The sequence below is a fragment of the Halichoerus grypus genome, chromosome 4, assembly GCF_964656455.1.
Source record: "Halichoerus grypus chromosome 4, mHalGry1.hap1.1, whole genome shotgun sequence".
In the NCBI taxonomy this organism is placed as follows: Eukaryota; Metazoa; Chordata; class Mammalia; order Carnivora; family Phocidae; genus Halichoerus; species Halichoerus grypus.
This window is the reverse complement of record NC_135715.1, coordinates 156,288,422-156,311,019: the sequence shown is the minus strand read 5'-3', so window position 1 is coordinate 156,311,019 and position 22,598 is coordinate 156,288,422. Positions and strand designations below refer to the sequence as shown.

General features: G+C 40.1%; 1 protein-coding gene across 1 annotated transcript in view; it reads left to right on the top strand.

The window, feature by feature from the left end:
- Positions 1 to 4,501: 4,501 nt before the first annotated feature.
- GTF3C3 (general transcription factor IIIC subunit 3) overlaps positions 4,502 to 22,598 on the top strand; it is a 45,862-nt gene continuing 27,765 nt past the window's right edge. Inside the window, exons 1-4 of the mRNA XM_036107935.2 lie at positions 4,502 to 4,679; positions 5,552 to 5,663; positions 7,989 to 8,179; positions 9,375 to 9,498. Coding sequence (XP_035963828.1) covers positions 4,578 to 4,679; positions 5,552 to 5,663; positions 7,989 to 8,179; positions 9,375 to 9,498 — 529 coding nt within the window. The 5' untranslated portion in view covers positions 4,502 to 4,577. The remainder of the gene's footprint in view (positions 4,680 to 5,551; positions 5,664 to 7,988; positions 8,180 to 9,374; positions 9,499 to 22,598) is intronic.

The following is a 22,598-nucleotide window of genomic DNA, read 5'->3' as shown; positions in this document are numbered from 1 at the left end:
TTTATGCAAAAATAGATTTCTGCATCTGGTTTAATTCTTTTTTTAGAAAAGATTTTATTTATTCTTTTGAGGGAGAGAAAGAGTATGTGCACCAGCAGGGGGGAGGGGCAGAGGGAGAAGGAGAAGAAAACTCCCCGCTGAGCAGGGAGCCCAATGCAGGACTCGATCCCAGGACCCCGGGTTCATGACCTGAGCCAAAGGCAGATGCCTAACCAACTGAGCCACCCAGGCGTCCCTAATTTGTTCTGTTTTAAGTAGTTGTATATGTGCCTGTTTTCCCTGGAGTGTTGTGAGGTCTTTGTGAGCAGAGATCATATCTAAGCCATTTTTATTTCTCCAGCACCTAGCACAATGCTCTGCATGTAGCAAGTGTCCAATAAATATGTCTTGAATTGAAGTGAAGGTGTGCTATTCTGCTATTATTCACACAGTAATAGAAGTTGCTTCTAGTTAATGTCAAGATTATGTTTCTCACCATTTAAAAGATATAAGTGATTACTAATGATGAGCTATTCCCATAAAAATATAAGCTACTCAGATAAAGGGTAGAATGGTAAGGAGTGTTTTGCCACTGTCCAGTTCTACTCAAGATCAGTGGCTGGTTTTTCCCTTTCCCTTTTACGGCCCCCACTCTGGGTGTCAATATCTCCACAAAGGGAATGCTTATGTTTCAGGGCCTTTGAAAAGGAAGAGCATCCACATGGACTTTTAGCTAGGAGCTTACACAATCTCAAGGCAAGAGCATGCATCCTTCTTCTGGAAAACTCCTCACTGTTGGCAGGTAGCTGTTGATGGAAGGCTGACTAGAGTTTCTTGATGGTGATGCTATTGGCAATTGGGGAAGGACAAGTCTCCACTTGTATGACCATTTAGCATCCCTGGTCCTCAGACACTGTATGTCAGTCATTTCCCCACCCCTGCCCTGTTATTTTGACAACCCAAACTTCCCTACAGACATTTCTAAAATCCCACAGGGCAAGGGATATTTTTCTTGGCTGAGAGCCATTGCTAGGAAAAGAGCAGAAGTGTCATGTTTCCTCCAGTGAAAATCAATGTTTTGTATGAGATCCAGGTTCTCAAGGGGCCCATGGTAATTCTTTCCATAGGTCTCTGACAGCCTTTCAACACTGACTCTGTTCCTCTTTGATGAGTACTCCATTCTCAGGACGTGACCTATTGTCCCCTATCACAGATCTAGGGGAGTCAAGAACCATCAAGGGTGTGAGGTTCTGCTCTACTTGTAAGCCGCACACTATCCTGTTACGGTTTCAGTTTCTGTCAGACACATGAGACTCTTGGGCTGAGGCAACAGACTTTACTACTCATGGAGCTGCATGCAGCATGAGTTTTACATCCGCATTGGCTCTCCTTATCCCCCAAGTATCATGGGAGCCACACGGAGGTATGTTCAAGTATATGCTGCACACAAGTGGGTTTGTGCCACAGCTGAGGAACCCCAAACTTAGGAAATCCCCACTTTTATAAGGGGCTACTAGCAACACACGCAGCCTTTGCTCCAGAGGGAAACATTATATTTAGTGTACTGGTCAGAAAACAAATCTGTCCTCTGCTCCAGGGAAAGATAATTCCTCTTTCAAGGTTGTTTGTTCTACAGACATCTTTGAAAATATAGCCCAGATTGAAAGTTGTCACAAGGTTTTGCAGAAAAGTGAGAGAATTATGGAAAAATTGTCTCCCCAAAAGGGTCACACCCCATTCCCGTTCCTCCACTTGAGGAGGAGAAAGGATGGAGTCATCTCCTCCGTGTACTCTTAATTCTATTGTTATGGCATAAATTCAATGTTCTGCTTCCTTCAGACATTCCATTTTGATTCCCAAAAGCAGTCAGAAAGTCTGAAAGGTTTCTTCTTGCTATTTTTATTACTTCTAGAACAATTCCACTTCATCTCAAGGTAATACGGATGCCTCTGACTCACCAGGGGACAAATCACTTACAAGGAAGTGGAGAAAAGAAAAACAGAAAGATTACAATTTTATAAGATATGTTCCTATAGTCTGAGTTGTAAAAGAACTTTCGTGTCTGGGGCGCCTGGGTGGCTCAGTTGTTAAGTGTCTGCCTTTGGCTCAGGTCATGACCCCAGGGTCCTGGGATCGAGCCCCACATCCGGCTCTCTGCTCTGCGGGAAGCCTGCTTCTTCCTCTCCCACTCCCCCTGCTTGTGTTCCCTCTTTCACTGTCTCTCTCTGTCAAAATAAATAAATAAAATCTTAAAAAAAAAAAAGAAGAACTTCGTGTACATAAGGTGTTCCATAGCAGTGTTTAAAACCAAATTCAAACTTTAAAGTAAATTTTAAAGATCTTATTGGCTTTATTCAATGAACCATGAATTGGGCATCATCTAACAAATAGGAGCTCCAAAGAGCTGTACACAATGAAAGACTTTTGTAGCTAGAAGGTGGGACAAGGAAGTTACTAGCAGAGAGTGGATTGTTTGTGGCAAGGTCACCTCCCTTTAGGGGACAGCAGAGGTCTATCATGCAGTGAGGTCACCTCACTAGTGCTGCTCAGGTAATTACAGGTTGACAGGCTTAAGATTTCACTCCTGAGAGAGGTTGAAACTGTAACTAAGTTAAGTATTAAGTCTTGGTTTTGTGATGTGGGTTTAGCACAAGTGATTCCATTTTGGGTCTGTTGTCTTTTTATCAACAGCATAAAAGCTATCCTTCCACCCCATGCTCCCTGTTCTCTATTCTCCCCAATGTGAATCTACAGCTTCACAATTGTTATCCCATATTCCGGGGAGCTAATAATGAAACAAGTTGGTCTAAGCCATCTGGGTCTTAGGAGAGAGTTCTTATGAGGTGAGCATCTTTCCTGCCCTTGATTCCCTTCTTTTCCCCCTAGGAAGTTAGGACCAGACCCTTGACTTCCTCTTAGATGTAGTTCCCTGACTGCCTGGAGAAATTCAGGGGAGAATTTCCCTATTAATGATGTCTTTTGAGAACCTTAATCCAACCCACCCTGCTAGCCTCCATATTTTATACCCAGGTAGAGTGCTGAGGATTCTTCATCATGAGAAAGGGGAGGGCTTCTAGCTGTGAGGTATTTTTCTCTCACCTGGAAGTCTTGGGGTCGTGGCTTTCATTCTGCCATCCTACTGTTGCTTATCCTCATCCGGATTATAACAAAGAGGTACTAATGGCTAAGTGACAGGCTCCTTGTAACTTGTCTTTAAACTTAGCTTTATGTCAAGAAGCATTCCCCATACCTCAACGCTCTTGCCCATTTCCAGTGCACTTTCAATTTCATCCAATTTAATTCAGAAATGTGTTTTGAGCACAGATTACTAGCGTTCACAAAGATGCATCAGGTAGTACTGTTCTCGGGATGTTGACAGATAGTGTCTCTAGAATAGGACAGTGGAGAAATAGTAATAATAGAAATATTAATACAAAGTAAAGTACAGACCACAGGAGTGTTCAGGAGGTAAAGAATAGTTCCATTTAGGGGAGGCTATATACCATATTAATTCCACGCATGGGATTTGGGGTCAGACCAGGGTTCACATCCTGGCTCTGCTCCTTATTAGATACAGGACTTTGGCTTTAAAAATAGCAACATCTGGGGGCACCTGGGTGGCTCAGTCCTTAAGCGTGTGCCTTGGCTCAGGTCATGATCCCAGGGTCCTGGGATCGAGCCCCGCATTGGGCTCCCTGCTCTGCGGGAAGCCTGCTTCTCCCTCTCCCACTCCCCCTGCCTGTGTTCCCTCTCTCGCTGTGTCTCTGTCAAAAAAAAAAAAAAAAAAAAAAAAAAGAATAGCAACATCTGTTTTTAAGGATTATTTTGGGCAATGTATGTAATACGCATAAGCTAGTACGCGTCCTATAGTAAATGAGCAAGAGTGTATGGTAATCACATCAAGCATTTGATTCTTTCTAAAAGTTTGTTAAGAAAAGAAGAAAACTTGGGTAGGCCTGATAGGTGGAACAAGAAGTCCTGATAAACTTATTTACAGACTGAGAAGGAGCCCTGAGGAAAGGGAGAGCTTGAGGATTCATGGAAGACGGGAAAACTGATGGTGCCATTGGTGGAGGAGATGAGATTTAAAGCACAAATTGGGAGAGGACTTTCGCCTTCTGTGGCAGGGGAACAACGTACAGTGAAACATGTACGAGGCAGTGCAGATGGTTACATTAAGAAAATAATCACTACAGCAAAGTTCAAATTAATTTAAAGAACAAACATTCAGAAAAGGAAATGAATTGGGAGTAAGAATCCTAATGAAGTATTGAGGGAAGCGATCTAGATTAAGGAAAATTTCTTTAAAGCACTTTTTTTTTTAACTCCCCGATCATCTTAAATAGGAGGCGTAAACCAGCATAGCAGGCGAGGCCCAGAGCACCGGACTCCGCCCAGAAGATCCCGCTCCCGCCGCCTGGAGGGAAGCCGGACCAGATGCTCCCGCGGAACCCGAGCGCAGCGGCTGCAGCGCCGGCCGGGCCCGTTTCCCAGGAGAACGCCGGGTCGCTTCTCGCGGCGCCCCGGAGCAGGATAAAATCTTGCTTTTCCGGTTCTCTGTCCTGGCGCGTGGTGCTGTGTCTCCGCACCCCGCAGACATGTCGGGTTTCAGCCCGGAGCTCATCGACTACCTGGAAGGGAAGATCTCCTTTGAGGAGTTCGAAAGGCGGAGAGAAGAGAGAAAAACCCGCGAGAAGAAAGTGAGGCGATGCTAGGCCAGGATTCTCCTCACTGTCTCGTCGCCCTAATACACCTAGATGTGCGGGACCTATATGGCCCCATTCGCTGTGATGGGGCGGGCCGGAACTCCCGGCAGATTCTTCCCCTTCTTCCCCAAACCCCGGTTCTCACCTCTCATCCTTGTGTTAAGCTCCTCTTTAAAAATTCCCCCCGCCAAAAAGCTTGTTTCTGTGGTAACCTCTGTCTCTCTCTCCCCTTCTCTCCCCACCGCCGTCCTCCCTCACCCCGTCAGTTTCTGATTCTGGTCCTAGCTTTGCCACTGAGTTTCTTTTGTGTTCGGGTGAGCGACTCACTCTCTTCTTTAGGCGGCAGTTTATTTCTCAACCGAGGGCCCGTTTCTGAGGTGTCTCCCAGTGGTATTGATGTAATCTTCTACAAAAAAGCGAATTTTCTTGTCTGATAACAAAATCTCCACTCACATAATTTTTCATACTTTAGAATATCTGAACTTTCCTTACCTTCTCATTTACATGAAGTCCGAGGGAAAATAAAAATAATCTCACCCTTTGAAATTAACTGTGGGTTCTCTCCTAATTCATGCAGCTAATAATGATCCATCTCTTTTCACTTAAAAAGCTAGGATACAATGTGTAGATTCATGAAATCATCAAGGTATTTTAAATTATTTTTTATAAGTGACTGATGCAGACAGACGTGGGGGATGAGATCTAAGTACTCTGAAATGCTTTGACTGTTCAAGTTTGGATTCCAGATACTGTATGTGTTTGCAGAGCTCAAGTTTTATAGAAAGAAAATGAGGGAAATGCCCTGTTCCCAACTGGAGAGAACTAAATCTGCATTATTTTTTGGAATCATTAATTTTCAATCACAGAGTCTTCAGGAAAAAGGAAAGTTATCAGCTGAAGAAAATCCAAATGACTCTGAAGTTCCATCATCATCAGGAATTGACTCCACCAAATCGCGAGACAAAGATGTCAATGAAGGTATGTTAAAATCATTTGCCACCTGCATTAAATATTAAGAGTACCTAATAATTTAATGAAAACATTGTTTTTTCATTGCAGTGGTATTCTGTTGTTGATTACCTGGTTTATCAGCATAGTGCATGGTGTATAACAGGTGCTCAATAAATATTTGTGGAGTTATTGAATATGGTGATGGGTAGTTTTGTGGGTTATTTTTGTGGAAAAGTGTTTATTTTTATTTTTTAAAAGATTTATTTATTTTAGAGCAAGCATGTGCATGCGCCACTCGGGGGTAGGGGCCGAGGGAGAGAGAGAATCCTCAGGCAGATTCCCCACTGAGCGCAGAGGCCCACGCCACCCATCCCAGGACCCTGAAATCATGACCTGAGCCAAAATCAAGAGTCAGTTGCTTGACCGGCTGAGCTGCACAGGTGCCCTTTGGAAAAGTGTTTCAGATGGGAGCCTTTTTGGGGTCATTGTTTTTTAAATTGGCTCTTTCAGTTACTAATTACTTCCAGACTGTACTCCCCCCAAATTGTAATGGTTTGTACTTCTATACAAAGTGACTTCCAAACAACTGCTTTAGTTATAGGAGATAAGATAGAAATGCCAGAGTGGAAGTCCTGTTGGCTGCCCAGATGGGTCCTCACACACAGTAGGTATCTTGGTATGCTGCCTCATTCTAGGATCCAGTCCTCAGCTCGGCATGTCCAGATACTAGATTTGGTTAGTCCCAAACTCATTAAAGCCATCAGAGTCTAATTGATGAACTAGTATGCAAATTCATTAATTTCCAGGGATTCATATACCTTTCTAGTGATCAGAATACTGATAATAGTTCCTAGTATTCATCTGCCCATGACAAGTTACGTGGGATACTGAACCATCAGTTAGAATGTAGCTTTGTGTATAGTGTCTGATTGAGAACTAAATTGAACTTTCTTGTTCTAGGGAGTAGAAGTAGAAGCTTTTTTTTCCCCCCTGTATACAGCTCTCTTTACACAGAGAATGCATACTAATAGGATAGACAGAAAACAAGCTTTATTCCTGCCTTCTTCGATCAAGTGGAGAAGAAGGGGCAAAAAGGAGAGCAAATTGGGGTTACTACGGTTTCTTACCTTGTCAGGCAGGTGGGGTGGAAAAGAGGACTGAAGTTGTTCTAATAACTTGTGGGTCTTATCTGCTTAGGGGAGGAATAGCTCTTCCATCATCAGGTCTTTGAGGGGTAACTGTAGTAGAAGCACCGTTGGGTGCCTCCCAGTCTTGGTTGACTAAAGCTGCCCCTGAGAAGTGGCCATCAGGCCCTCCCTAGAAAAGGGGATTAACTGAGTCGATTCTTGCTCATCAGGAGCAGTAGGCATCATGTATTAGATTGCCTCAGCTCAAATAATCCCATCAGTCCTTTTAAGATATAAAACTTCCCATTTCCCAGGAAGGAATCATCCCAGAGCTCTATCAGGACCCTTGGTGAGTGTGCACATATATTCAGAACAACAGAAGGGTCAGTTTTGAACAAGTTTGACAAAGTCTGCTAATTGGAATATATGGCCACTGGAATTGTCTTTTTTCTCCTATGCATTACTGAATATCACTGTTAAATTCTTGCTCTTGAGTACCTTTCCTACACATCATGCAAATAGGGCCTTCTTTTAATTTCACTTTCAGTTCATTATTGCTGATAGAAAAACTACAGTTAATTTTTGTATATTGACCTTGAATCCAGGAACCTGGCTTAATTCATGTATTCTGGCAGTTTGTACATTCTTTTGGATCTTCTATATACATAATCACATCATTTGTGAATAATGACAGTTTTATTTCTTCCTTTCCATCTCTATGCCTTTTCTCTTCTCTTTTACATTATCCAGGACCTCCAGCAAAATGTTGAAAGGAGTGGTGATAGCATCCTTGTCTCATTCCCAGTAACTGAATAATTCACCATTAACTGTGTGGAAAATTTTTTTGTAGATACTGCTTATCAAATTAAAGCTATTCCTTTCCATTTCTGGATGACTTAGAATTTTTATTAGGAATGATAAATTCATTATTTTTTAATTTATTATTAGGAATTGGATTTTATCAAATGCTTCTCCTTATCAAGATGATCATATGATTTTTTTTCCTTTCTGTTACTGGAATAAATTTTATTGATTGGCAGTGTTATATTTTACACATTTCTTTTTATATTTATTTTGGATGTTCAGAATTCTTAAGATGATTGTTATGATTTCATGAGAATGACTATATGTTGCTCAGAATTTGTGGGTTTTTAAAAAATTGTGTCCTTCCTTAAACATATTAACTGTCTGTTTTATCCAACATCCTTAATGTGTCTTTCTTCAGGAGAAATGTCAGATGGAGTCAGTAAGTCAGTTCACAAGGTCTTTGCTTCCATGCTTGGAGAGAATGAAGATGATGAGGAGGAAGAGGAAGAAGAGGAGGAGGAGGAAGAAGAAACACCTGAGCAACCCACTGCGGGCGATGTGTTTGTACTGGAGATGGTTCTCAATCGTGAAACCAAGAAAATGATGAAAGTAAATACTTATTTTAGTATTTATAAATGGAAGGTAAAAATGTGACATAGTAATTGAAAAAGGAATCTTTAAATTATACATATATTTGGAAAGAATTCAAACTGTGAGGAAGGACATATGAGACAACTGTTACTGGTTTCTTATGTTTCATCTTAGAGATTTTTAAAAAATGCAAAACCTTAATTATGCATGTGTCAGAATGTACTGTGGTTTTGCTATTAAAAGGTCCATATTATGGGGTGCCTAGGTGGCTCAGTCATTAAGCATCTGCCTTCGGCTCAGGTCATGATCCCAGGGTCCTGGGATCGAGCCCCACATCGGTCTCCCTGCTTGGCGGGAAGTCTGCTTCTCCTTCTCCCATTCTCCCTGCTTGTGTTCCCTCTCTCGCTGTCTCTCTCTCTGTCAAAAAATAAATAAAATCTTTAAAAAAAATAAATAAAAGGTCCATATTATAACTTGATATATTTTTTTAAAGATTTATTTATTAGTGAGAGAGAGAATGCACACATGAGTGAGAGCAGGGGTGGGTGGGTGGGGAGGTGGGGAGGGAGAGGATCTCAAGCGGACTCCCTGCTGAGCACGGAGCCCCACACAGGGCTCCATCTCATGACCAACCCTGAGATCATGACCTGAGCCGAAAGCAAGAGTTAGACACTTAACTGACTTAAACATCCAGGCGCCCCAATGTAACTTGATATTTTTTTAATCAAGTTTATTCTGAGTAGATAAATTTGAAGGAAGGAGAATCTTCAGTAGGTTATATTATAAGAAGTTTCCTGGCACATAAGTCCCATTTTGCAGCATCAGGTTCTACATTTGTTATTATTCTAATTAGTAATTAGCGATTCCTGACCATATTGGTTTTTGCTTTCTTCATATATTTTACTGTGCTTTGAACTTTCTACTGTAGGAAGTTTGTTTTTGTTTTTTAGTTTTCTGAGGTATTTCTTTTTGGAGAATATTTTAGAATAATTTCTTTCCTGAGATTAATTTTAGACTTTTTCCTGAAATACAGACTTGAATGTTAATGAGTCAGTATTGAAGTTATTTAGTCCTTAGTTCTCAATTTAGAATATTAAGAAGTTTTAAAAAGAAATTTCATTTTCATTATCTTCTGCATTTATTAATTTGGTTGGAATTGAAATCTAAAATATTACTATATTTTAGCTAAATTTTTTTTTTTTTTTCTATACAGGAGAAAAGGCCTCGAAGTAAACTTCCCAGAGCTCTGAGGGGTCTCATGGGTGAAGCCAACATTCGCTTTGCTCGAGGAGAACGTGAAGAGGCGATACTGATGTGCATGGAAATCATAAGACAAGGTCGTTTTTGTGGGGATTATTGATAATAGCATTTTAATAGTGTGACTTTTAAAACAAATGGAGGAGCACTTCACTGTATTATTTGGAAAATATGTTCAGAAGCTTGAGGTGATGTGGCATATCACTCACATTGAGTAGAAGTCCTTACCAAGAAAATGAAAATCCGAGTATGGCTCAATGAAATATTAATATCTATTGAACTCTGCCAGGCTTCTTTTTTGTTTTTGTTTGTTTTTTAATGTTTTATTTTGGAGTTTTAGACTTTTGTAGCATTAGTCTTTTTTAAATATGGCAAGCACATGTTAAAACCATTTAAAAAGTGTTCTTTTTTTTTCTTTCACTTTCCAGATTAGGCAGAGCTAGATTATTTTAATCTACTTTTTGATAAAAGACACAATTTATACTTATTATCCTTCTTTAAACTGCACATCTGGGGCATATTGAAGGATATCTTCAGAAGTGACTTTCTGACTAATCACTTAGTATTTATTATTTTGGTTTCCTGATGTGTTGCCAAATAATGCCCTGCATAGTGGCTTAGGTAGTTATAATACAGTGAACTCTTAATTTATCTTCTCAGTATTTTGGCATTTCCTTTTATCTAGATGAGCGTCCTGTTAGAAGTCTTTTTTCCTTTGTTAATTTTACTGTTTTCATCATGATAAATGTACTCTTTAATCGCCGCCCCCTATTTCCCCCATCCATCCACCCACCTTCCCTGTGGTAACCATCAGTTTGTTCTCTACAGTTAAGAGTCTATTCTTGGTTTGTCTCTCTCTTTTTTTTCTTTGCTCATTTGTTTTGTTTCTTAAATTCCACATATGAATGAAATCATAATGGTATTTGTCTTTCTCTGACTTATTTCGCTTAGCATTATACTCTCTTGCTCTATCCATGTTGTTGCAAATGGCAAGATTTCATTCTTTTTTATGGCTAAATAATGTTCCCTTATATATTTATCTTACATCTTCTTTGTCCATCTAGCAATGGACACTTGGGTTGCTTCCATAGTTTGGGTATTATAAATAATGCTGCTATAAACATCAGGATGTTTTTGTATTTTTTGGGTAAATACCCAGTAGTACAATTACTGGGCCATAGGGTAGTTCCATTTTTAATTTTTTAAAATTAAACTCGCTTCCCTATACTGTCTTCCCCAGTGGCTTCACCAGTTTGCATACCCACCAACAGTACATGAGGGTTCCTTTTTCTCCACATCCTTGCCAACACTTGTTTCTTTGTTTCCGATTTTAGCCATTCTGACAGGTGTGAGGTGTTACCTCACTGTAGCTTTGCTTTCCATTTCCCTGATGATGAGTGATGTTGAGCATATTTTTATGTGTCTGTGGCCATCTGGATGTGTTCTTTGGAGAAATGTCTATTCGTGTCTTCTGCCCATTTTTAAATTGGATTATTTGTTTTTTTGGGTATTGAGTTGTATCAGTTCTTTATATGTTTTGGATCCTAACCCTTTATCAGATAGGTCATTTGCAAATATCTTCTCCCATTCACTAGGTTGTCTTTTATTTAGTTCTGTTGATTGTTTCCTTTGCTGTGCAGAAACTTTATTTTGATGTAGTTCCAATAATTTGTTTTTGCTTTTATTTTCCTTGCCTCAGGAGACATAAAGAAAAATGTTATAGCCAATGTCAGAGACATTTTTTTAAAAGATTTTATTTATTTGAGAGAGAGAGTGAGTGCATGAGCAGGGGGGAGGGACAGACTCCCCTCTGAGCAGGGAGCCCAGTGCAGGACTCGATCCCAGGACCCTGGGATCATGACCTGAGCCGAAGGCAGATGCTTGTCCAACTGAGCCACCCAGGCGCCCAGGTAGCATAGACATTTTAATAATATTTGTTCTTCTAATCCGTGAGCATGGAATGTCTTTTCATTTCTTTGCAGTGTCTTGAATTTCTTTCATCAGTGTTTCGTAGTTTTCACAGTACAGGTCTTTCACCTCTTTGGTTAAGTTTATTCCTAAATATTTTATTGTTTTTGGTGTAATTGTAAATGTGATTCTTTTGTTTTCTTTCTTTTTTTTTTTAAGTAAGCTCTACACCCAGCATCAGGCTTAAACTCATGACTCTGAGATCTGGAGCTGCATGCTTTACTGACTAAGCCAGCCATGTGCCCCTTGGATGGTTTTCTTAAAACACTTTCTGCTGCTTCATTAGTAGTGTATAGGAATGTGATGGATTGCTGTACATCGATTTTGTATCCTGTGGGTTTACTGAACTCGTTTATCAATTCTAGTAATTTTTTGGTGGAGTCTTTAGGGTTTTCTATATATAGTATCATGTCATTTGCAGATAATGAGAGTTTTACTCCTTCCTTACCAATTTGGATGCGTTTTATTTCACTATGTCATCTACTTGCTATTGCTAGGACTTCCAGTACTGTGTTGAATAAAAGTGATGAGAGTGTCTTGCTTCGACCTTAAGGGAAAGCTCTGTTTTTCACCATTGAGTATGGTGTTGGCTGTGGGTTTTTCATATAAGGCCTTTATTATGTTGAGGTATGTGCTCTCTAGACCTCCTTTGCAGAGGGTTTTTTTTTTTTAATCAGGAGTTGATGTTGTACTTTGTCTGCATTTATTGAAATGATCATGTAGTTTTCATCCTTTATCTTGTTGATGTATCTTATCATGTTGATTGTTTTGCAAATAAAGAACCACCCTTACATCCTGGAAATAATCCCACTTGATCCTGGTGTATGATTTTTTAATGTATTGTTGGATTTGGTTTGCTAATACGTTGTTGAGGATTTTTGCATCTGTTTTCATGAGAGATATAGACCTGTGGTTCTCTCTTTTTTTTTTGTGGTGTCTTTATCTGGTTTTGGTATCAAGGTAATACCTCATAGAGTGAATTTGGAAGTTTTCCTTTCTCTTGTATGTTTAGGAATGATTTGAGAAGAATAGGTATTAACTCTTCTTTAAATGGTAGAATTTGCCTGTGAAGCTGTCTATTCCTGGACTTTTGTTTTTTTGGAGTTTTTGATTACTGCTTCAATCTCATTGCTGCTAATTGGTCTGTTCAAATTTTCTGTTTCTTCCTGCTTCAGTTTTGATAGGTTATATTTCTAGGAACTTATCCATTTCTTCTAAGTTGTCCAATTTGATGGCGTACAGGTTCTCATAATATTCTGTTACAATTGTTTGTATTTCTGTGGTGTTTGTTGTTATTTCTCCTCTTTCATTTATGATTTTATTTGTGCCCTTTTTTGATGAGTCTTGCTAAAGGTTCATCAATTTTTTTTATTAAGATTTTATTTATTTATTTGACAGAGAGAGACAGAGCGAGAGAGGGAACACAAGCAGGGGGAGTGGGAGAGGGAGAAGCAGGCTTCCCGCGGAGCAGGGAGCCCGATGCGGGACTCGATCCCAGCACCCTGGGATCATGACCTCAGCTGAAGGTAGACGCTTAACGACTAAGCCACTGAGGCGCCCCAATTTTGTTGATCTTTCCAAAGAACTAGCTTCTGTTCTGAACTATTGATCTGTTCTATTGTTTTTTTAGTTTCTATATCATTTATTTCTGCTCTAATCTTTTTTTTTTTTTTAAGATTTTATTGTTAGATAATCTCTGCACCCACTGTGGGGCTTGAACTCACAGCCCTGAGATCAATAATCACATGCTCTACCCACTGAGCCAGCCAGGCGCCCCTCTGCTCTAATCATTATTCCTTTCCTTTTGCTGGGTGTGGGTTTTATTTGTTCTTTTTCTAGCTCTTTTAGGTATAAGGTTAGGTTGTTTATTTGAGATTTTTCTGCTTCTTGATGTTGGCCTGTATAGCTTATAAACTTCCCTCTTAGAACCACTTTTGCTGCATCCCAAAGATTTTGGACCACTGTATTTTATTTTGTTTCCATATAGTTTTTGATTTCTTCTTTGATTTCTTGATTGATCCATTCATTGTTTAGTAGCATGTTATTTAACCTCCATGTATTTATGCTCTTTCCAGATTTTTTCTTATGATTGATTTCTAGTTTCATAGCATTGTGGTCAGAAAAGCTGCGTGGTATGACTGATTTTTTTGAATTTGTTGATACTTGTTTTGTGGCCTAATATCTGATCTGTTCTGGAGAATGTTCCGTGTGCACTCCAAAAGAATGTGTATTCTATTTTAGTATATGGTGTCATATTTCATATCCTCTTATTTTATTAATCCCTTGACTAATTTCTCCCTAATTTTTAAAAAATTTATTTTTATTAATAAACCGTGTATTGTTTCAGGGGTACAGGTCTGTGATTCATCAGTCTTGCACAATTCACAGCACTCACCATAGCACATACCCTCCCCAATGTCTACCACCCAGCCACCCCATCCCTCCTACCCCCACCACTCCAGCAACCCTCAGTTTGTTTCCTGAGATTAAGAGTCTCTTATGGTTTGTCTCCCTCTCTGGTCTTATCTTGTTTCATTTTTCCCTCTCTTCCCCTATAATCCTCTGCCTTGTTTCTCAAATTCCACATATCAGTGAGATCATATGATACTTGTCTTTCTCTGATCGACTTTTTCACTTAGCATAATACTCTCTAGTTCTATCCATGTCATTGCAAATGGCAAGATTTCATTTTTTGATGGCTGCATAATATTCCGTTGTATATATATACAGCACATCTTCTTCATCCATTCATCTGTCACCTCGGACATCTGGGCCCTTTCCATAGTTTGGCTATTGTGGACATTGCTGCTATAAACATCGGGGTGCACGTACCCCTTCGGATTCCTACATTTGTATCTTTGGGGTAAATACCCAGTAGTGCAATTGCTGGGTCGTAGGGTAGCTCTATTTTCAACTTTTTGAGGAACCTCCATACTGTTCCTCAAAGGAACAGAGGAACAGAGTGGCTGCACCAGCTTGCATTCCCACCAACAGTGTAGGAGGGCTCCCCTTTCTCCGTATCCCCGCCAACATCTGTCGTTTCCTGACTTGTTAATTTTAGCCATTCTGACTGGTGGGAGGTGGAATCTCATTGTGGTTTTGATTTGTATTTCCCTGATGCCAAGTGATGTTGAGCACTTTTTCATGTGTCTGTTGGCCATTTGGATGTCTTCTTTGCAGAAATGTCTGTTCATGTCTTCTGCCCATTTCCTGATTGGATTCTTTGTTCTTTGGGTGTTGAGTTTGATAAGTTCTTTATAGATTTTGGATGCTAGCCCTTTATCTGATATGTCATTTGCAAATATCTTCTCCCATTCTTTCGGTTGTCTTTTGGTTTAGTTGGCTGTTTCCTTTGCTGTGCAAAAGCTTTTTATCTTGATGAAGTCCCAATACTTCATTTTTTGCCCTTGCTTCCCTTGCCTTTGGCGATATGTCTAGGAAGAAGTTCCTGCAGCTGAGGTCGAAGAGGTTGCTGCCTGTGTTCTCCTCTAGGATTTTGATGGACTCCTATCTCACATTTAGGTCTTTTCATCCATTTTTGAGTCTATTTTTGTGTGCGGTGTAAGGAAATGGTCTAGTTTCATTCTTCTGCATGTGGCTGTCCAATTTTCCCAACACCATTTGTTGAAGAGACTGTCTTTTTTCCATTGGACATTCTTTCCTGCTTTGTCGAAGATTAGTTGACCATAGAGTTGAGGGTCCATTTCTGGGCTCTCTATTCTGTTCCATTGATCTATGTGTCTGTGTTTGTGCCAGTACCATACTGTCTTGATGATTACAGCTTTGTAGAGCTTGAAGTCCGGAATTGTGATGGTTTTCTTTTTCAACATTCCTCTGGCTATTCGGGGTCTTTTCTGGTTCCATACCAATTTTAAGATTATTTGTTCCATTTCTGTGAAAAAAGTTGATGGTATTTTGATAGGGATTGCATTACATGTGTAGATTGCTCTAGGTAGCATTGACATCTTCACAATACTTGTTTTTCCAATCCATGAGCATGGAACATTTTTCCATTTCTTTGTGACTTCCTCAATTTCTTTCATGAGTATTTTATAGTTTTCTGAGTACAGATTCTTTGCCTCTTTGGTTAGATTTATTCCTAGGTATCTTACGGTTTTTGGGTGCAATTGTAAATGGGATCGACTCCTAAATTTCTCTTCTGTCTTGTTGGTGTATAGGAATGCAACTGATTTTTGTGCATTGATTTTTTATATCCTGCCACTTTACTGAATTCCTGTATGAGTTCTAGCATTTTTCGGGTGGAGTCTTTGGGTTTTCCACATAAAGTATCATATCATCTGCAAAGAGTGAGAGTTTGACTTCTTTGCTGATTTGGATGCTTTTTATTTCTTTTTGTTGTCTGATTGCTGAGGCTAGGATGTCTAGTACTGTGTTGAATAGCAGTGCTGATAGTGGACATCCCTGCCGTGTTCCTGACCTTAGGGGGAAAGCTCTCAATTTTTCCTCATTGAGAATGATATTCGCTGTGGGTTTTTCATAGATGGCTTTTATGATATTGAGGTAAGTACCCTCTATCCCTACACTCTGAAGAGTTTTAATCAAGTAAGGATGCTGTACTTTGTCAAAAGATTTTTCTGCATCTATCAAGAGGATCATATGGTTCTTGTTCTTTTATTAATGTATTGCATCACAGTGATTTGCGGATGTTGAACCAACCTTGCACCCAGGAATAAATCCCACTTGGTCGTGGTGAATAATCCTTTTAATGTACTGTTGGATCCTATTGGCTAGTATTTTGGTGAGAATTTTTGCATCCATGTTCATCAAGGATATTGGTCTGTAATTCTCCTTTTTGATGGGGTCTTCGGTTTTGTGATCAGGTAATGCTGGCCTCATAAAATGAGTTTGGAAGTTTTCCTTCCATTTCTATTTTTTGGAGCAGTTTCAGAAGAATAGGTATTAATTCTTCTTTAAATGTTTGGTAGAATTCCCCTGGGAAGCCGTCTGGCCCTGGGCTCTTGTTTGTTGGGAGATTTTTGATTACTGCTTCAATTTCTTTGCTGGTTTTGGGTCTGTTCAGGTTTTCTATTTCTTCCTGTTTCAATTTTGGTAGTTTATACGTCTCTAGGAATGCATCCATTTCTTCCAGATTGTCTAATTTGCTGGCATATAGTTGCTCATAATATGTTCTTGTAATTGTTTGTATTTCTTTGGTGTTGGTTGTGATCTCTCCTCTTTCATTCATGATTTTATTTATTTGGGTCCTTTCTCTTTTCTTTTTGATAAGTCTAGCCAGGGGTTTATCAATCTTGTTAATTCTTTCAAAGAACCAGCTCCTAGTTTCGTTGATCTGTTCTACTGTTCTTTTGGTTTCTATTTCGTTGATTTCTGCTCTGATCTTTATTATAACTCTTCTCCTGCTGGATTTAGGCTTTATTTGCTCTACTTTCTCCAGCTCCTTTAGGTGTAGGGTTAGGTTGTGTATTTGAGACCTTTCTTGTTTCTTGAGAAAGGCTTGTATTGCTATATACTTTCCTCTTAGGACTGCCTTTGCTGCATCCCAAAGATTTTGAACAGTTGTGTTTTCATTTTCATTTGTTTCCATGAATTTTTTAAATTTTTCTTTAATTTCATTCATTCTTTAGTAGGATGCTCTTTAGCCTCCATGTATTTGAGTTCTTTCCAACTTTCCTTTTCTGATTGAGTTTGAGTTTCCAAGCATTGTGGTCCAAAAATATGCAGGGAATGATCCCAGTCTTTTGGTACTGGTTGAGACCTGATTTGTGACCCTGGATGTCACCTATTCTGGGAATGTTCCATGGGCACTAGAGAAGAATGTGTATTCTGTTGCTTTGTGGTGGAATGTTCTGAATATATCTGTGAAGTCCATTTGGTCCAATGTGTCATTTAAAGTCTTTATTTCCTTGTTGATCTTTTGCTTAGATGATCTGTCCATTTCAGTGAGGGGAGTGTTAAAGTCCCCTACTATTATTGTATTATTGTCGATGTGTTTCTTTTTTTTCTTTTTAATTGGCTTATATAATTGGCTGCTCCCATGTTAGGGGCATAAATATTTACAATTGTTAGATCTGCTTGTTGGATAAACCCTTTAAATATGATATAATGTCCTTCCTCATCTCTTATTATAGTCTTTGGTTTAAAATCTAATTTGTCTGATGTAAGGATTGCCACCCCAGCTTTCTTTTATGTCCATTAGCATGGTAAATGGTTTTCCACCCCCTCACTTTATTTATTTATTTATTTAGTAAAGATTTTATTTATTTATTTGACAACGAGAGACACAGCGAGAGAGGGAACACAAGCAAGGGGAGTGGGAGAGGGAGAAGCAGGCTTCCCGCAGAGCAAGGAGCCCGATGCGGGGCTCGATCCCAGTACCCTGGAATCATGACCTGAGCCAAAGGCAGATGCTTAACAACTGAGCCACCCAGGTGCCCCCACCCCCTCACTTTAAATCTGGAGGTGTCTTTGGGTCTAAAATGAGTTCTTGCAGATAGCATATCGATGGGTCTTGTTTTTTAATCCAGTCTGATACCCTGTGTCTTTTTTTTTTTTAAGATTTTATTTATGTATTTAATAGAGAGAGAGAGAGATGGACAGCGTGAGAGGGAACACAAGCAGGGGGAGTGGGAGAGCGAGAAGCAGGCTTCCCGCCGAGCAGGGAGCCCGATGCGGGGCTCCATCCCAGGACCCTGGGATCATGACCCGAGCCAAAGGCAGTCGCTTAACCAACTGAGCCACCCAGGCGCCCCAGCCTGTGTTTTGATTGGGGCATTTAGCCCATTCACATTCAGGGTAACTATTGAAAGATATGAATTTAGTGCCATTGTATTGCCTGTAAGGTGACTATTACTGTATATTGTCTCTGTTCCTTTCTGGTCTATGTTACTTTTGGGCTCTCTCTTTGCTTAGAGGACCCCTTTCAATATTTCTTTTGGACTAGTTTGGTGATAGCAAATTCTTTTAGTTTTTGTTTGTCCTGGAAGCTTTTTATCTCTCCTTCTATTTTCAGTGACAGTCTAGCTGGATATAGTATTCTTGGCTGCATATTTTTCTCATTTAGTGCCCTGAATATATTATGCCAGTCCTTTCTGGCCTGCCGGGTCTCTGTGGATAGGTCTACTGCCAGTCTAATGTTTCTACCATTGTAGGTTACAGACCTCTTGTCCTGAGCTGCTTTCAGGATTTTCTCTTTGTCTCTGAGATTTGTATGTTCTGCTATTAGATGTCGGGGTGTTGACCTATTTTTATTGATTTTGAGGGGGGTTCTTTTACCTCCTGGATTTTGATGCCTATTTCCTTCCCCACATTAGGGAAGTTCTCTGCTATAATTTGCTCCAATATACTTCCTGCCCCCATCTCTCTTTATTCTTCTTCTGGAATCCCAATTCTAATATTGTTTTGCTTTATGGTATCACTTATCTCTGGAATTCTCTCATGATCCCGTAGTTGTTTATCTCTCTTTTTCTCAGCTTCTTTATTCTCCATCATTCGGTCTTCTATATTACTAATTCTCTCTTCTGCCTCATTTATCCTAGCAGTTAGGGCCTCCATTTTTGATTGCACCTCATTAATAGCCTTTTTGATTTTGACTTAGTTAGATTTTATTTCTCTAGAAAGGGATTCTCTAGTGTCTTCTATGCTTTTCTCAAGCCCAGCTAGTATCTTTATAGTTGTCATTCTGAAATCTAGTTCTGACCGACATCTTACTAATGTCCATGTTGATTAGGTCCCTGGCATTCGGTACTGCCTCTTGTTCTTTTTTTTTTTTGAGGTGAGTTTTTCCATTTTGTCATTTTGTCCAGAGAAGAATAGATGAAGGAGAGAACAAAATGCTAAAAGGGTAACAACAACCCCAGAAAAGTATACACTAAACAAATCAGAAGAGACCTGAAACCGGGGGGAAAGAAAAGAAAAAAAAAAGAATGTGATCAGGCTGCTGAATAGAACAGAGCCACACACTAGATTTTGGGTGTATTTTGGTCTGTTAGAAGAAACTGCCTCCCAAAATTTTAAAGAAAGAAAAACATATACATACAAAAATAAGGGTAAATACAATGAAGGGAGGGAATATGACTGTAAAAATGAAAGTTAAAAAAGATTTTTAAAAAAGGAATTTATAAGAAGTTGGCTGAAAAAGGAAAGAAGAAAAATTTAAAAAAAAGAAGTAGAAAAAGAAGAAAATAAAGAAAATTAAAAAAAATATCTTTGAAAGACTAAAGAATCATGGGGAAAAGGCCATGAATTCTATGTGCTGTATTCCCCTAGCGCTGGAGTTTTGCAGTTCTCATTGGTCAGTAAACTTGGTCTTGGCTGGATGTTCTTGCTGATCTTCTGGGTGAGGGGCCTGTTGCAGTGATTCTCAAATGTCTTTGCCCGAGGCAGAATTGCACCACCCTTGCCAGGGGCCAGGCTAAGTAATCCACTCGGGTTTGCTCTTGGTAGCTTTTGTTCCCTAAAGGCTTTCTGCGCTGCTTTGGAGGATGAGAATGAAAATGGCGGCCTCCCAGTCTCTGGCCCCAGAGGAGCCAAGAGCTCAGGGCCCCACTCCTCAGTGCGCCCTCAGAGAAAAGCAGTCAGTCACTCCTATCTCCGTGGTCTCCGGCCTCACTCTGAGCTCACCCAGCCTGTGCCCAAGCATTTCTATCTCTGGCCCATGACCCCGTTTGGAGTCTCCAAACCCAGTAGATTCCTGAGGCGTACTCTTGTGCCGCTCCTCCTGGGGGACGAAGGGGAGTCTCCCCTGATTTGCTGCTTGTTGGGCTCCTGCTCGAAGAGTGGTTGCCCAACTGCCGGCCATCACGGTTTATGGCAGCCCCAAGCTGAGAACCTACTCCTCAGCTCACTCTTTGCGGTCAGCTTCCCTGCTACCGATACCTGGGAGGTTCTGCCACACTCAAGCACCCTTAGTCTTTCTGTGACCCTGAGCGTCCTGAGACCACACTGTCCCAGCGAGGTTTCCACCCCCCGCTTAGCCACTGGAGCAACGTCCCTCACCAGAGCAGACTTCTAAAAGTTCTGATTTTGTGCTCTGCTGCTCTATCACTTGCCGGTAGCCGCCTGACGGAGGCTCCCTCCACCCACCCCCCCGGTCTATCTTCCCATGTATGGCCTCGGATTCACTTCTCCGCATGTCCTACCTTCCAGAAAGTGGTCACTTTTCTGTTCATAGTGTTGCTGCTATTCTTTTCTTTGATCTCCTGTTGAGTTTATAGGTGTTCACAATGGTTTAATAACTATCTAGGTGAATTCCTGGGACTGGGCGAAATTTATGTCTCCTACTCCTCTGCCATCTTGCTAGCCCACTTTCCCTTGACTGATTTTTACAGAAATTTATTTTTATTGCCTTCGTGTTTTTTACTTTTCATATTCTCACTTAAATTCTTTCCTTTCCACTCAAAAGAGTCCCCTTTAATATTTCTTGTAAGGGCTGGTTTAATGGTGATGAACTCCTTTAGTGTTTGTTTGTCTGAGAAACTCTCCTATTTTGAATGATAGCCTTGCTGGATAGAGTATTCTTGTCTGCAGACTTTTCGCTTTCAGCACTTTGAATATATCCTAACACTTTATTATGGCCTGCAAAGTTTCTGCTGAAAAATCTGCTCATAGTCATATAGGGTTTCCATTGTATGTAACTGTCTTCTTTACTCTTGCTGCCTTTTTTTTAGATTTATTTATTTATTTTAGAGAGAGAGAGAGAGAGAGTGGGGGGGTTGGGCCAGAAGGAAAAGGAAAGAAAGCAGACTCCCTGCTGAGCATGGAGCCTGATGTGGGGCTCGATCTCATGACCTGAGCCAAAATCAAAAGTCAGACGCTTAACCAGCTGAGCCACCCAGGCACCCCTTCTCTTGCTACTTTTAAAATTATTTCTTTATCACTACTTTTTGCCATTTTAATTACTATGCATCTTGGTGTGAACCTCATTGGGTTGCATTTTGGGGGGATCTTTGTGCCTCCTGGATCTGGGCATCTGTTTCCTCTCCAAGATTAGGGAAGTTTTCAGCTATTATTTCTTCATATAAATTTTCTGTCCCTTTGTCTCTCTCTTCTTCTTTTGAGATCCCTATAAATCGCATGTTATTATGCTTGATGGAGTCATTGAGTTCCCTAAGACCATTTTCAATTTGCATTATTTTCTTTCCTCTCCTTTGCTCAGCTTGGTTACTTTCTAGTACTGTGTCTTCCAAGTTGTTAATTTGTTCCTCTGCTTCATCTAGCCTGCTGCTTATACCATCAAGTGTATTTTCTTTTTTTTTTTTAAAGTAGACTCCACATCCAGCATGGAGCCCAATGTTGGGCTTGAACTAACAACCCTGAGTTCAAGACCTGAGCTGAGATCAAGAGTCTGACGCTTAACCGACTGAGCCACCCAGGTGCCCCAACCGTCAAGTGTATTTGTAATTTCATTTATTGTATTTTTGATCTTTGATTGGTTCTTTTTTATCTCTGTGTTAAGGGTCTCCACTCTTTTCTCAAGTCCAGTGAGTATCTTTATGATCATTACTTTAAATTCTCTATCAGGCATATTACTTATATTGGTTTTGCTTTGGTCTCTTGCTGTGGTTTGGTCCTCTTTCATTTAGGCTTTTCACTGTGGAAGTCTATTTTTCACCCTTCTCCACACTATGGGCTTACTCCCCACTGTGGACAGCCCCATCCATTTCTCTCCCAGACTGTGTCTTTGCCCTTCCTCCCTTCTTCAACGTGGCTTCCTCTCTACTTTTAATTGTGGCATTTGTTCTGCCAGTCTTCAGATCATATTCTGGGTTATTTACGCTGAAATGAATGTTATCTAGTTGTATCCATGAGATGAGGTGGGGTTACGGTCCTCCTACTCTACCGTCTTCCCAGCCAACCCTCCTGAAAGTCTTGTTAAACATTTCCTGGATTGGGGCACTTGGCCAGCTCAGTTGGTAGAGCATGCAACTCTTGATCTTGGAGTTGTGGGTTGAAGCCCCATGTTGGGTGTAGAGCTTACTTAAAAAAAAAAAAAAATTTCCAGATTACTCATTAGGATAATTTGAGGTCACTGCTTTTTATCTACTCCACCAGAAACAAGATTAACCAAACTTTTCCTTAAGGATATTTTGTTTGGTTCCTACTTTCCAATATTATCTGTTCCTTTATTCCAGTTTATAATTGTTTATTTTTAACAATTATCTTTAACTTTAATCCCCTATGATCTTAGAACTTCATTTCAGAAACATTTCAGAAATGTAGATTAACTATTCAC